This window comes from Harmonia axyridis, chromosome 3 (genome assembly GCF_914767665.1).
Source record: "Harmonia axyridis chromosome 3, icHarAxyr1.1, whole genome shotgun sequence".
NCBI classification, from domain to species: Eukaryota; Metazoa; Arthropoda; class Insecta; order Coleoptera; family Coccinellidae; genus Harmonia; species Harmonia axyridis.
In genome coordinates, this window is record NC_059503.1 from 53,662,067 (window position 1) to 53,679,283 (window position 17,217).

Sequence of the window (17,217 nt, forward strand, 5' to 3'; positions counted from 1 at the left end):
TACTCACCGAATTGTCCCACATCTGCCCTGAAAGCCTGTACAATCATTCGTGAAACACCCTATGGTCATCGACCTATTAAGCCCTTATCTTTACAAATCACAATGTTATTGTAATACAAATAAAATACGTTATAAATACATAGGTATCAGTATCATTAGATTTATCTATCAAAGAATTCGATGACTTATTCAATTATTCATTGTGTTCACAGGAGCATCACTCTGTTCTCTAGAACAATTAAAACCACAAAAAAAACACTTATGAAAAATTATAAAATATAATTAATGCAATAATTAACAAAAAAAAAAAAAAATTAAACCCTAAGTATTTGATAGGGAATTTCAGTCTGTTATTCATATATAGGTAATCTTCTATTGGAAATATTGGTTCTTCATTAGCTCATTCGTAATTGTAGTCTTGAGGTCTTGAGTTTGTTTTATTCCATTTTGAGCTCTCGCCATTCTATTTTTGGTTCTCAATTGAGCCGTATTGAGGATTTTGGTGAGGAATTTGAACATAGGATCGTCACTCTCTTCAAGGAAAGCCATCCTGGCTGATTTTCTACAAATGATGAGGTATTTGAATACATACAATCAATGAGTTACAAGGAATGGCTACATTTAGAATTTCCTTTTATGGAAATCGTCGAAATTATTTTTGTTGCTAAACAGTTCAGAACAATCGTCCTTTTTACTCGAGTTTGAACGTCTTGTATTATTTCCGTTCAGATCTCAGGCGTTTATTTTGCGATTTCACTATATGTTTGAACATGGGCGCCCGCAGGGGGGGCCATGGCCCCCCCTGAGATTATGATTGCCTCATTTTTCAGCTCAACACCCTCAATATTACTTTCTCAATCCAAAGGGCAAGGAAAAGAGGAAAGTAATGGATTCACAACAATTTTCCGGTCCATAATATACAATACGCATATCCATAATCTGAAGAGGTATTTTTTGAATTGAAAACATTTTTAGGCGCGTTGAGCACTTCTTGGTGAAGAAAAATCGCGGAACCGAACGCCATCCATGCGTGTCAATTTTTTTATAAGTCCATCTTATATACATATACTCTCCTATTGTCTTTAACAGATGAAGGTAAGAAAAAAGTGTTGCATAAAATAGAAAAAAAATTTTACAGATTATAAAAACAATATTTTTCTGCGGAACTCACGATATGCCTATACATGAGAGCAACAAGAACTCTGGCAATTTTAGTGATCTTTCGAAATTCAGAGTAGACGCTGGTGATAAAGATTTAGAGATCCATTTATTCAACGCAGCTGGTAACTCGAAATATACTTCTCACAAAATTCAAAATGAGATCATTTCGATAGTTGGGCATGTAATAATGATAAATATTGTAGAAGAAGCAAATTCTTTGAAGTATTTTACTGTAATGTATTTCACGAGTCTGCTAATATTTCTGGACATGAGCAGTTCAATCAATCAATCCTTGAGTTTATAAAAAAATCTGGTTTGAATTTGGACAAACTTGTAGCACACTGTTATGATGGATGCTCAACAATGGCTGGTGAAATTCTCAGGGTTCAAAATATCATAAGAGATAAGTACAAGAAAGCAATTTAGTTCTGTTGTGCCTTCCATAGGTTGAATTTAGTAATAAATGACATCAGTAAAATTACTGAAATTCGTAATAGCATTGGCACCGTTAATAATAATAATGACTTTATTTTCTCAATATACATAAGTATTACAAAGAGGAACATTTATTATAGTCATATCATCATTGAGAAAAAAGGCGAATTCCAGGTTTGAGCATCTATAATTCTATAGGGATAGCCTAATCGTTTTTTGAGAGAGTACTTTAGGAAGAAATCTGATTCCAAATATTCCTTTGTTTTGTGAAACTCGTTGGTCAGCTAAATATAAATCTTTGCGAGTTTTCGCTGAAAACTTTAATACTATATTCAAAACTCTTTTTGCTATAAAATCTGGAGAAATTTCAATTAATTCTTCAACAACGAAAAGATCTGCTTAGTTATGGGTTGCAATAAACTCTTTCACTTTTGTGGTTTGTTTGACAGTAGCAAAGTAGCAAGTAAATATTCAAATATATTGGAACCAATAGCAAATACACTACAAGGTGTTTCTATCAATTTTGTAGATGTTCACCGTCATATAAATTTAATCATAGAAATATGTGGAAAACATCGCTCAGATGATGTATGCTTCACAGAATTTTTTTCCAAAGCATCATCTATTGCTCAGAGTCTCAATATAAAGATTGGAAAACCACGAATTTGCGGTAGACAAATGTACAGATCTAATTATGAAGCAGATTAGTTGAAGATTACTTCAAAAAGTCTATATTCATCCCATATTTGGATAATTTGATTTCAGCCCTAGAAACGAGATTCTCGAAAGAACATGTAATGTTTTTTCAATTTTTTGCCAAACAATTCAAAATTACTAGATATCGAATCTTTCGCTTTTAAGGTCGGCAATATGTATAATATTGAAAATTAAGAAAGTGAATTGAACATTTGGAATGAGTATTCATCTAAATCACAAATGGATGAAAATATAAAAATTGAAGATCTTATCGGACAATGTAAATTTTCTCCTGTTGTCAAAGAATGCCTTATTATTCTCCTTACATTTTCATGTACTACTTGTACTATAGAGTGTAGTTTCAGCACTTTCCGAAGAATTAATACCTGGATAAGAGCTACAATCGGACAAGACCGACTTGTTGGTTTAGCATTGTTGAGTATTCATCGAAATCGGATATTACTAATTTTCCAAATTTAATATTAGACGAATTTTGTAAGAGTAAAAGAAGACTGGTTTTTAGTTTAGAATAAAATATGCATACTCTGTTGTATAGCGATTAAGTATTTTGTCTTCAGAATATTGTTTTTATGAGTTGTTTTTTGCAATTTATGATTTGGTAATTTTGATAATATACTTATTTGTTGTTTTCACAATCTGGAGCAATTCTGTGTTATTTTGAATCATATTTTAGTATCAAGTTTTAAACTTTATTGTTTGCGTCATGCGTGTGAATTTCAAGATTTAGTATTATTAATTTATTATTTTTATAAACATAGTTTTATCGAGCGTATATGTATATATTTTTAATTTCGTGATTATCCGTTGAATTTTCTTTATTTATTAGCAATTATAATAATTATTTCATTCCGTTCTCCATATTTTTTATATTTTATTTTGTGTAAAAATTGTTACATTGACTGTGATTCGTTTCGAAAAGAGTTGCCGTATTATTCCACATCACCTCATGTTGTTGACGTTTAAAAAAATGTTGAAGTGGAAAACTTCATAATTTTCATTTTGCACAGCCCTCCCCCCACTTATGAATATAAATACAGAAATAGAAAGAAACGGAATACTAATATCGCCTAGGACAATCATGGACGCCTCATCATTTTTCAATAATTTTCATTTTGCCCCCCCTGAGAAAAATTTCTGCGGGCGCCCATGTGTTTGAATGAAATATCGACCAGAGTCGTACTCAAATTTTTTGTATTCTAAATACAGAATATTTGTTTTCAATCCATAGATTTAGAGGAAACTGTTTCTTAGAAATTTGGAACTTAACATAACATAATTTATTAAAAACATTTTTTTTATAGGTGTTTAGTTTATTATTAGGTGTACAACTTTGCTTCCGCCGTTATGCAATGGATAGCTGTAGCGGTAAGTGGTAGTCGATATAAATAGATCATAGATCGCATACAATAATCTTAGCAATTCGAAAACATAACGCCATCCTAATATTAGTCGATTTGTGCCTGCAAGTCTGCATAATTGAGTTATTCATGGAATGTTCTCAAATACCTATGGTAAGGCCGCTATAAGTGAAAGAAAATTCCGAGAGTGGTTTCAACGCTTCAAGAAAGGTGATTTTGACGTCGAAGACCAGCATGGCGGTTAAAGAGAAAAGGTTTTCGAAGATGCAGAATTGGAGACATTGCTTGATCAAGATTCGTGTCAAACGCAACAAAAATTGGCGGGAGCATTGAAAGTGACGCAACAATGCCATTTCAAACGCCTGAAAGTCATGGGAATGATTCAGAAACAAGGAAATTGGGTACCTTACGAGTTGAAGCCGAGAGATGTTGAACGGCGTTTGTTTGCTTGTGAAAAGCTGCTTGCTAGGCAAAGACGGAAGGCATTTCTGCATCGCATTTTGACTGGAGACGAAAAATGGGTTCATTACGATAACCTCAAGCGCAAAACACCATGGGGATATCACAGTCATTCTACCACGTCGATGGCCAAATCGAATATTCACGGTTCTAAGGTCATGCTCAGTATTTGGAGGGATCAGCTCGCCGTAGTGTATTATGAGTTATTAAAACTGACTGAAACAACCACAGGCGATCATCATGGAACGAAATTAATGCGTTTGAGCCGAGCTTTGAAAGACAAATGGCCGCAATACAACGCGAGACATGATAAGTGACTTCAAAGCATGACAATGCTTGACCTCATGTTGCGATAGTGGTCAAGACATACTTGGAAACGTTGAAATGGGAAGTCCTATCCCACCCGTCGTTTTCTCCAGATGTTACTTCCTCAGACTATCACTTGTTTCGATCAATGGCACACGGCCTGTCTGACCAGCACTTCTGGGCTTATGAAGTAGTGAAAAATTGGATCGATTCGTGAATTGCTTCAAAAGATGACCAGTTTTTTCAATTCGGAATTCGTACGCTGCTCGAAAGATGTGAGAAAGTAGATGCCAGCGATAGACAATACTTTGAATGATAAATGTATAACCAGTTTTTTCACACTAAAGCCTCCAATTTCTGAAAAAAACAGCGAAAGCAAAGTTTTACGTCTATATGCATATGGCAGTAAAGAACTATAGACGATACCTAATATACATACACTGTGTCCGTAAAGTATGGAACGAATTCATTTTTAGATAAACAGACCATTTAAAGAAATAATCCTGAAACACGTTGATTTTTCATTTTAATTTACCGTATTTTAAAATAATAATCTAATATACAGGGTGAATAACTTTCGAGTATGACGTCACTGTCATTTTTTTTTAAAATAAAACACCCCCATTTTGTCTCAATTTTCAGATTACACTAGCTGAGCTGATTCCAAAAATGTATCATATGTTCCAATTGGTACAGGGTGGACAAGAATAGGTACAATAGTTTTGTGTGTGCTCACAAAGTAACGAGTAACATTCTTCATTAGTTAAATTAACAATTTTATCAAAAATACTTATTGTCTAGCTGCAATTGGTTCGAAAGTAACACCCTTTTAGATAAATAAAAATGAGCTGTTTCCAAACATGTACCTGTAGTCTAGCAGACAGAATATGAAAGATTTTATTTCTTATCAATTTAAAGGAAAACATAGTCGTCTATTTTTGGTATTCGTGAATGTTTTAATTATTGCTTAGATTTAATTCATTATTTTTGTTCACCCTGTACCAATTGGAACCAACATGTGACACATTTTTGGAATCAGCTCAGCTAGAGTATTCGGAAAATTGAGACAAAATGGTGTGTTCCATTTAAAAAAAAAAAGACGGTGACATCATTACTCGAAAGTAATTCACCCTGTATATTGAATTATTATATATAAATACGGTAAATTAAATTAAAAAATCGAATTGTTTCAGGATTATTTCTTAAAATGGTCTGTTTAGCTAGAAAAGAATTTGTTCCATACTTCACGGAGACAGTGTATATGTGTTTTATTAGTTTTCGTAGTTTTCGACATCTCAAATCAAGTGATTTTTGCTTCATTTCCAATAGCAACTTTTCGGAATTGACCAAGAAATCCAAACATCGAATGAAATTATTTGTCCGTTCATCGCCTGAAGCTAATCTCTATCCTATTAAAATATCTCCATGAAATTTTGTATGAAAATCCCTTGCAATGACGCATTAATAATCCTGATTTGAAAAGCCATTAATAATAAATTGTATAGCTATTATTACAACTAGGGAAATATGAATAGTATATTTCCCGAGGTTGTCAAAGTTACATCCCGAGGGCGGAGCCCGAGGGATGTATAGACAACCGAGGGAAATGTATTCATATTTCCCGTGGTGTAATCAATAGTTTTTTTCTGATTGAAACAATCTGATAAGGAAAAATTATTATTAGATTGTATATTTTTGTAATAATTAAATTTTTAACGTTGCTATGGGCCATGTTTCTGAGAATCTTGGTTGACTGGTTTCATTTTGACGTCTTGTCAAAAATAAAATTAATGAAAAAATGTCGAACTACGTCGAAACTCAAGCGGCAAAGGCCCGTGAATCTTTGGTTCCAGCCAAATCTCAAGCTGCCTACAGTAAAGAGTACGAATGCTTTCAGGAGTGGAAAAGAAAAAAATTGGTGGACGGTGTGAGCGATAGTATTTTGTTAGCATATTTCCAAGATTTGGTATGTTGCTCTGATTCTTGTTATTCTTGATGTATGATTAATTCATTCGATCCCCAGTCCCAGAAATATTCTCCAAACACGTTATGGCCGAAACTATCGATGTTAAGATCAATGCTACATTTGAAGGAAAAAACTGATGTCAAATTATTCGATGAAGTCGAAGCATTTGTTAAGAACAAAAATAAAGGATACGTTCCTAAAAAATCATCAGTGTTGTCCCGGGAGCAGCTCAAGACATTCTTGAGTGAAGCTCCTAATGACGTTTTTTTGATGTATAAGGTAAAAGTTTCATTTTGATTTCCTCTGTTGATAAGATTTTTACATTCATAATTTTGAAGGTTGTTTTAATAATGGAAATCTTTGGCGCCTGCAGAACACGAGAGTTGGTGAATATGCTATCTTCAGATATCGAAGATCGTGGTTCGGTAATCATAATCAAAGTCTCAAAGACTAAGAATGATATAAACAGAATATTCACTATAATTGATGAAGAAGATCTGGGTGCTGCTCGTTTGGTGAGGGAGTATTCAGCGTTGCGCCCGCAAGGCGTTCTTAGGTTCTTCGTAGCTTATAGGAATAAGAAGTGTACTCTTCAGCCTGTCGGCAAAAATACCTTCGGAAAAATTCCGAGTAAGGTTGCTGAATGGTTGGGTTTAGATAATCCGAAAACCTATACAGGTCATTGTGGAAGACGAACATCCGCGACATTGGTTGCCGATGCGGGAGCCTCAATGACAACACTCAAGAGACATGGTGGTTGGAAAAGTTCGTCTGTTGCAGAAGGCTATCTGGCGGACAGTATGCTGCACAAAAATAAGGTAGCGAAGATGATAGCAGGTGTGGAGGGTGAGCCATCTGCAGCATCACAATCTTTGAAGACCGTTTTGGGAGAATCGTCCGAGACTGCTGCTGCAAGGAATGTTCTCAAGAAAACTGTAGTCTCGTCGTCGAATAATTATGAACAAGATATTTCTTCTTCCTTTGTATCTGGTGGAAATACTTTTAGTGGAAATTTCAACAATTGCAGTTTCCATTTTGTTACTAAATAAAGAAATAGTTTCATATTTCCCTAGGGAAATATGAACTGACGTTTCATATTTCCCTTGGGAAATATGAGTGTGTTATGACACATGGTAACTAAGGCGATATAGCTCAATATTGGTTCGATCAGAAAAAAACGTTTTTTTTCTTTTTATCATTTTTATTTTAATATTATTTCTGCTTGGAGAATGAATGTACCGCTGAAGTGGAATCGTCAGGTACACTTTCTAATTGTTTTTGTCTTGTTCGCGATTCTGGTATTGAATTGTGTTGGGGTGGTCATTTCAAATAAATATATCATTTCCCGCTCCTCAAGTATAGGCAACCAATATAACATCTTTTCTCGTCAAATTGTCAAGTCGCAAAAACTTGTTTTGAATCCCATCTGTGAAATATAGATACATCAATTGGAAGTCATTTTTTCCGTATTTCTCGAGTGTAGAGCATCTCAGCTAATCCAAATAAAGATTTTCTGTCTTCGACCATTTGAGTTGGATTATTTGGAAAATTGCAGATAATATCATAATTTTGCTGATTATTTTGGATATTTATATCACGTTTTGGAATCAAGCAGAATTTCCGTCTTGTACGGGATAAAAATTCTACATACTCTGATAGAAATTTCTATAAAAGCCGCCCTCCATCTTAGGTAATGTAAAGTACGAATTTCAAATGATTGTCTTCATGAGTTTTAATTGCAGGCTTTCAATTCTTCTGAATATTTTACTGATTCGATATATAAGTGGATCAACCTGAATTATTGGCGTGTTGGTTGATGCAAAGACATCCCTTGGACATAGGCACCCCCATTGCCTTATACTGAGGGTTGGAATAACTTCTAACCGGTTGGGAGCGAACCGAATTCAACATTTCCATCAACTGGACTTCTCCCTCTGGATGAGTACAACCCTTTTATTTTCATTAGAGAAAGTTACCAAAATTAATCATTTATTTTGAATATATTGAATAACCATATTGGACCATATATAGACTCTGAAATTTAACTAAAATCCTACAGTTTATTATTTTATTGTGAATACCATTATCTGTGAAATTCTCTGTAAATGAAAGCCGGCATTCATTCTTTTAAATTATTGTTCATACTTAAGTGCACTCAATTCAAATTCATTAATTACATTTCATATCATAAATATAACGCTTTTCTCTTCAAGTACTTAGTAATTTGGTAGTTTTGGAAATTTTACAGAAAAGTAGGAATCTTGTTTATATTCGATTGATGTTCATTTTAAATTAAGAAAAAAATTATAGAATCCACCCCTTCTCCACTAGAGCTAAGCCGCGAGCTTCATTTTACCTTATTTATGTTACATCTAGAGAATATTTGAAAATAATTCACTTGTTGAGAAAAATAACGTAACATAAATAATTGGCACCGCAACGTGTGAGGCCCCCTTTTTTTTTTGAATATATGGTCCATAATTCCTCTTGATAAATTAGTTCTGAATTTTATTCCAAAAATATACCTTAGTTTAACTTAATTGATTATTGAAAAACTTCATTTAGTGCAGATTAGATTTGTTTACTTCTTTTTTTTTTGCTGCTAACATTTGGTTAGATTCATTATCGCTTCCATTACAACGGGTTTTTGTGTATTCTGATTTCATATTCGGTCAATTCTTGGTTTGCATACACTACACGCCAATAAAGTTGTTTCGAAATTCTTCGGAATATTTTCGATATTTTTTTCATTTTTTGTTCCTGAAGTCCTGACTTCATTTGATTTAGTTAATAATTTGGGCTATAGGTTCAATTTTCTCAATTGGTTTAGTGCAATTTTCTCTTTTTTTTGTGTTTTCATTCAAGTTGTATCGATATGGATTTGCAGTGGGAATGTAATAGGCTATCGAAAGATGAGCTTGAGTATGAGTTGAAAATAAGAGGTTTTGAAGATGTGGGTACAGTGGACAAGATGCGAAGTTGTCTTAGGAATGTTTTGAAATTAGAACGGTCAGGTCAGTCATTAACTTACCCTGCTTATGCGTTGAATTGTGATGAGGAGTTTAAAATTGTTGAGGATAAAATAAAGGAAATAGTTTCTTCGATTGAAATTTTCGAAGGTGATGATAAGACCACGGCGTATAAGAAAATTTCATCAAAAATAGCTCACGTTATGAAAAGAATAGATAGGACTAATCCAACTGAGTCGGATAAAATTAAACTTAGAAGTAGTCTCCTTTCTCAAGCGTTAACATTGATGCCTAAGTTGAAATTTCGTATTAAAAACTTAAAATTTCAAGAAGCGAGCATATTGAATCCGAGTTTTTTCAATATTGATTTGGAAGACGATTTATCTTCTGAAGAAGAAACAGCAGCACATGGTAATATTTGTAATTCGACACCTAAAAACAAAACGTCACATCCAACTGAGTTTAGCGCATTACATCCAAAATCGATTCCTATTACTAAATGGAACCTCCAATTTTCTGGAGATAGTAGAGATATGTCGGTATTAGCTTTTCTTGAACGTGTTGACGAACTATCAGTTTCTAGACATATTGGAGAACAAGAACTTTTTGAATCGGCTTTTGACCTTTTTCGTGGTTCAGCTTTAACTTGGTTTAGAGCAAATAAAAAGAAATTCAATAATTGGAATGATATCGGGATGGCCTTAAAGAAACAGTTCCTTCCGCACGACTATGACGATCGGTTATTTGAAGAAATCAAGAAACGCACACAGGGAGGAAATGAAAACATCGGTATTTATGTGGCTTGTATGACAACTCTATTTTCGCGCCTATCGTATAATGTTCCTGAATCTGTACAGCTTCGCTTAGTTTTGCGGAATATACTTCCCTTCTTCCAGCTCCATCTTGGATTAATTGAGGTGGATTCCTTAGATCATCTCATTGATCTTTGTTCGGAATTAGAAATAAAGAAACATTCTGTAGAAAATTTCTCGAAGCCTTTACGTCGAAAAACTGATCTTGAACCAGATTTAGCATATGTTGGGGCATCTTCGTCGTCTAGTCATATGGGTTCACAGGTATCATCGGTTACATGTTGGAATTGTAGGAAGCTCGGTCATACATCTCGGGTTTGTAGAGCGACCAAAACCAAACATTGTTATAAATGCGGTTTTCCTGGTGTTACTGTTCGAGATTGTAAAACATGTTCACGTACCACTGCGATGTCGGAAAACAATTAAGGCAGACGGCAGAACCCTGATGATCATTATGCTTCTACCAAAGAACACATTAGTTTCGATCAAACTTCTCATATCACTTCAGAACAAAAAGTTTTATTGGATTTTATAATTTCTCACTCCGGTCATGATGAAAGACCTTACCTTAAGGTTAAAGTTTTCGGAAGAGAATTTCTTGGTTTGCTAGACTCAGGTGCTACTAGGACTATCATGGGAAATGATAGTTGGGAATTATTGAAGCCTTTTGGAATCAATTTGAATAGTGAGGACGCACCGAATTGTAGTGTGGCAAATGGAAATGTCTGTGAAAGTCTTGGGTCGGTCTGTGTTCCCATGGAGCTTATGGGTAAAATTAAACTTGTGAACGTTTTGATCGTTCCATCGCTGAAACATTCATTAATATTAGGGTTAGATTTTTGGAAATCGATGGAGATAGTACCAAACTTGAATCGGGATTGTTGGGAGTTTTCTTGTGATGAAATAAATGTGCAGAATAAATCCGAAAGTCAAATCACCGATAGTAATGATTTATCTGACGCACAACGTGATACTTTGGATAAATTTATAAATAAAAAGTTTGAATTGCAAGGTGATCGGTTGGGATGTACACATCTCACGGAATTTGAGATACAAACGGATTCTCCTCCTATAAAGCAACGGTATTATCCCGTCTCTCATGTTGTTCAACAGCATATTGATTCTGAACTTCAGAAAATGATTGATTTGGGTATTGTTGAGGAATCTCGTAGTCCGTGGTCATCGCCAATATTATTAGTCCGCAAAAAAGAAGGTGGATATCGGTTTTGTGTGGACTACCGGAAATTGAATAAAGTTACGAAACCAGATGCCTATCCTTTACATTTTGTTTCTGCGATTTTGGACAACCTCAAGGGAGCAAAATATCTCTCCTCCATCGATATAAAGTCAGCTTACTGGCAGATTCCTATGAAAGAATCTTCTAAGGAATATACAGCTTTCACGATTCCTAATAGAGGATTGTATCAATTTAAACGCGTTCCATTTGGTTTAAAGAATGCACCTGCTGCTTGGTAGAGGTTTATTGATCGGGTGATTGGTCCTGATTTGGAACCGTATGCTTTCGTATACCTCGATGATATCATTATAATTTCTGACTCCTTCGAGAAGCACATGGAAATCCTTGAAAAAATATTTTCGAGACTATTTGACGCTGGACTTACAGTTAATAAAGAAAAATGTAAGTTTTGTAGGTCTGAACTTCGCTATTTAGGGTATGTTGTGGATAAATTCGGTCTCAGAGTGGATCCTGAGAAGGTTGAAGCTATTTTAAGGATTCCTCGACCTTCTTGTGTTAAAGAAGTTCGGTCATTTATTGGCATGGCTTCTTGGTATAGGAGGTTTATTCCCGATTTTTCTGCCCGAATAAATCCTCTTTGTCAGCTGCTGCGTAAAAATTCCAAGTGGAATTGGAATTCAGAATGTGAAGCCAGCTTCCATTCTGTGAAGGAATATCTTATTAGTGCTCCATTATTACAGTGTCCTGATTTCAGCTTGCCATTTATTGTGCAGACTGATGCAAGTAACTATGGTCTTGGTGCCGTTCTCTCCCAGGAGTCTGATCAAGGTGAAAGGGTCATTTGTTACCTTAGTCGATCACTGACCAAACAGGAACGTGCATATTCCACAACAGAGAAAGAACTCTTATGCGTTGTATGGGCATTGGAAAAGCTCAGGCCGTACTTGGAAGGTACGTCATTTACTGTTGTGACCGACCATCATTCGTTAATTTGGTTGCACAACTTAAAAGAACCGAATGGGAGACTGTGTAGATGGGCTGTTCGCTTACAGCAATTTGATTTCAAGATTATACATCGTAAGGGCAAGGATCATGTTGTTCCTGATCTTCTATCTCGTTCTGTCCCGGTAATAGATAGTATTACTCCTGAGGAAGATCATTCTGATTTTGATATTAATACCGTTAAAGATAAGTGGTATTTATCAATGAGATCAAAAATTCTTGATAGTCCTTTAAACTTTCCACAATGGAGAGTAGAAAATGATAAAATATTTAAATATGTTAAGTGTGATTTTTCTGTGTTGTCAGGTGATGATTTGAATTGGAAACTTGTTGTACCCAAAGAAAATCGTTCGTCTGTTATTCATGCCATTCACTGTGTTCCGACAAGTGGCCATCCTGGTGTTTTCAAAACATATAAGAAAATTTGTGAAAGATATTTTTGGCCTAAAATGCGTTCTGACGTTAGTTGTTTTGTTAAGAAGTGTAAGATATGTATAGGTCATAAATCAGTTCAAAAAAGTCCAACAGGTTTATTGGGTAGTCGACCAACTATAACGAAACCTTTTCAGATGCTTAGTATCGATTTGATGGGACCTCTTCCGCGATCTACGAAGGGTTATAGTTTTATATTTGTGATCTCTGATTACTTCTCAAAGTTTGTCTTAACTTTTCCGCTAAGATCGGCGAACGCATTGAAGATATGCGAGCATTTGGAAAATGATGTATTCCTTTTATTTGGTGTGCCAAAGTATATCATAGCTGATAATGGTACTCAATTCAGGGGAAAACACTTTACCGACTTGTGCAATAAATATAAGGTGAAAATGTTGTTCAATGCTCTTTACCACCCCCAACATAATCCTGTAGAGAGAGTTAATAGGGTTGTTAAGACTACTCTATCTTGTTATGTACAAGAAAATCATAGGAAATGGGATTTATTCCTTCCGTCTGCAAGTTGTGCCATTCGCACATTAGTCCATGAAGTCACAGGATTCACTCCGTATTTTATAAATTTTGGGCGTGAACATATTATTCGTGGAGATCTTCATGATATAACGATTCCTGATAAAAATATCAATGTGGTCCGTGATAACGTCGATTTGAATAGGTCTGGTAACTTTTTACATTTATACAATAAAGTTAAAGAAAAATTGGAAAGAGCTTATAGAGCTTCCGAGGGAAGATATAATCTTCGAAGACGTCCCGTAGAATATAATGTTGGTGACATCGTCTGGCATAAAAATCATGCTCTATCAAATAAGTCTAAATTTTTTTCTGCTAAATTGAGCCCTCGATATGTCGGTCCATTTAGGGTAAAATCTAAGCTTGGTCGTTGGTCTTATGAACTGGAGGATGATTCGAGTAAGTCTTGTGGAATATGGCACGTGAATGATCTGAAGGAAGGATCTGTTGAAGAGTTTGCTTAACTCTTCATTTTACCTGGGGGGGAGTTGTAACGTTTTTTTTCTTTTTATCATTTTTATTTTAATATTATTTCTGCTTGGAGAATGAATGTACCGCTGAAGTGGAATCGTCAGGTACACTTTCTAATTGTTTTTGTCTTGTTCGCGATTCTGGTATTGAATTGTGTTGGGGTGGTCATTTCAAATAAATATATCATTTCCCGCTCCTCAAGTATAGGCAACCAATATAACATCTTTTCTCGTCAAATTGTCAAGTCGCAAAAACTTGTTTTGAATCCCATCTGTGAAATATAGATACATCAATTGGAAGTCATTTTTTCCGTATTTCTCGAGTGTAGAGCATCTCAGCTAATCCAAATAAAGATTTTCTGTCTTCGACCATTTGAGTTGGATTATTTGGAAAATTGCAGATAATATCATAATTTTGCTGATTATTTTGGATATTTATATCACGTTTTGGAATCAAGCAGAATTTCCGTCTTGTACGGGATAAAAATTCTACATACTCTGATAGAAATTTCTATAAAAGCCGCCCTCCATCTTAGGTAATGTAAAGTACGAATTTCAAATGATTGTCTTCATGAGTTTTAATTGCAGGCTTTCAATTCTTTCAATTCTTCTGAATATTTTACTGATTCGATATATAAGTGGATCAACCTGAATTATTGGCGTGTTGGTTGATGCAAAGACATCCCTTGGACATAGGCACCCCCATTGCCTTATACTGAGGGTTGGAATAACTTCTAACCGGTTGGGAGCGAACCGAATTCAACATTTCCATCAACTGGACTTCTCCCTCTGGATGAGTACAACCCTTTTATTTTCATTAGAGAAAGTTACCAAAATTAATCATTTATTTTGAATATATTGAATAACCATATTGGACCATATATAGACTCTGAAATTTAACTAAAATCCTACAGTTTATTATTTTATTGTGAATACCATTATCTGAATACCATTATCTGTGAAATTCTCTGTAAATGAAAGCCGGCATTCATTCTTTTAAATTATTGTTCATACTTAAGTGCACTCAATTCAAATTCATTAATTACATTTCATATCATAAATATAACGCTTTTCTCTTCAAGTACTTAGTAATTTGGTAGTTTTGGAAATTTTACAGAAAAGTAGGAATCTTGTTTATATTCGATTGATATTATTAAAACTATCTGGCGCCCTCCCTATTTATTGAGCTGTTCATTTTAAATTAAGAAAAAAATTATAGAATCCACCCCTTCTCCACTAGAGCTAAGCCGCGAGCTTCATTTTACCTTATTTATGTTACATCTAGAGAATATTTGAAAATAATTCACTTGTTGAGAAAAATAACGTAACAAAATTTTGTAGAAAAGAAAAACTATTTTGTCTTATCAAACCGGCAAACCGGACATTTAGTCAGGGCGCCGAATCAAAGGAACTCAAAATCAATTAAAAAACGAGACATACTTTTTGACATAAAAATGTTTTCTTAGTTAAAATACTTTTTCGTAGTAAAACAATAACATTGGCCAAGCCAATTTTGTTTCAATCGAATAAGCGCTCTCATTGTATTAAATATAGGTTCTAAAGTGCACCTTCAAGAACATTCATCTTCATTTTAAACATTGAGGACGATTTTTGATGAAATCGATAAAACGTCCTTTTGACTAAATTTGACAAGGTGATTTCAAGTTAACAAAGACGATTTCATATGAAATTGGAAAGATGCTGAGAGGATTGATAGAGGCTCCTCCAAAAGAAAATTGAGATAAATTAGGCAAATTTTATTTTGCCGGGGCGCTAAAATGTCTGACGGCGGCCTGTGTCTAATCCAATCTGAAGAAATGAATAAATAACGCTTAAAGACTTGATGAATTGAATGAAGAATTGAAATCATAATGTACTCGGGAAATTTTAATCACATAAAAAATAATCCTATAACTTTCTATTCAGCCAAACTCATGAAAATTTTTTTTTCTATACTAAGCAAGGAGTTATTGTATAACAATTTCAATATATCTCACCTTCTGAATGGTTTATTCTGGTTGAGAAATATTTTGTCATCCTCATCATCCAAATCAGTTGTCGCTCTTGAAACCTGAATTAAACAATGCTGTACTTAAGAAAAAATATTTTGCCACGTGGAATAATTGTGTCTAATCCACACACTACCTAATTATTTTCTGAACCCTTCACGTATCGAAATATCATTTATTAATTCAAATAAACAATTATAAATTTGTTTGAATGAATCTGTAGAGTATTAGGTACCTAATCCATAAGCACTAACCTGAATAACAATTCCCAAGAAGCACAAGAAAACGGTAATTCGAGTTAAACTGTTGCAACTGAAACGAGACATGGTCTGTAAGCATTCTTTCACTCAACAATACCTATGGATATTAATTGTTAGGTACTTGATATGACCCAGGATTGTTTACAAAATATTTCTGGATTCAATGTCAAAGTTCTCAAATATTATTGAACGAAAAGTAAACTCGTCCGAAAGATGCATCCATTATTTATTGTTTCATCAGGTATTTCAAGAAGAACAACGCAAATAGAGCGTCAATTAATGATATCCTCTGAATTAGAAGGTTTCTTTTTCGGAAATATCGTTTATTGAAAAAATTAAATGAAGGAATGTTGCTGAAAAATCTTCTTGATGAAATTCCTAGAGCCCACAGAAGATTAATCACATCAAGGAAAACCTAAATTTCGATAATCATCTCTTTCGATACAAACATTTGCGAGATATAACTGAAAATTACATTTTTTTATGAATTTTCAACAGGATATATCTTCTCAACCGAGCCGAATAGAAAAAAATGGTAGAGAAAAAGAGTTTTATTCGACCTCAGGAATCTTCTATTGAAATATTTGTATAGAAACTCACCCTGTATATACAGGTATTCGAAAATTGATGCGACGCTCTGTTACATTCAAGCACAATCTTTCGACATAGTATGATTGGGCTCCACTGGAGCTACCTTCTCAAATTGTTTGGAAATACACAGGCTGTACCAAAAAGGTGTAAACGACCAAAAAAGTATGGTTTTTCTTATGGAACTGTTTTTCATTGAATTTTCCGATTGCATGCATAGGACAAATGAATTTAAGTTCGTTCTAAATTTCATATGCTTAAAACTCAACGTTTTTGGATTTTTTAAATATTGTAGGGTCTTTGGACAAACCGAAATGTAGAAATTTATCTATTGATAAATATGATAAACATTAATCTTTAATGAGATTTTGAAAGTAAATACTAAAAGCTTGGAGGTAAGACATTTTGATAATTATTGACAACTCTACTAGTGTGCTAGGTGTTCAAAATGAGTTAATTCATTCATGACTTATTCAAATATTTTACATTTATATGGGGCATTTTGTAAATCGTTTGGACAAAAAAAGTCCATACGGATGACAAA

The 17,217-nt window shown here is 34.2% G+C and overlaps 1 protein-coding gene and 1 long non-coding RNA gene across 2 annotated transcripts; one reads left to right on the top strand and one right to left on the bottom strand.

The window, feature by feature from the left end:
* Positions 1–293: 293 nt before the first annotated feature.
* LOC123676384 lies at positions 294–16,209 on the bottom strand. Its single transcript, XM_045612260.1, has 3 exons — positions 16,080–16,209; positions 15,814–15,887; positions 294–562 (listed from the first exon to the last, which is right to left on the bottom strand). The coding sequence occupies exons 1-3, from the start codon at positions 16,149–16,151 to the stop codon at positions 373–375; spliced, it is 336 nt and encodes a 111-aa protein (XP_045468216.1). The 5' UTR covers positions 16,152–16,209; the 3' UTR covers positions 294–372.
* LOC123676385 lies at positions 7,607–8,318 on the top strand. Its single transcript, XR_006746929.1, has 2 exons — positions 7,607–8,092; positions 8,145–8,318. It is a non-coding gene; the product is annotated as an uncharacterized LOC123676385 (long non-coding RNA).
* Positions 16,210–17,217: the final 1,008 nt, after the last annotated feature.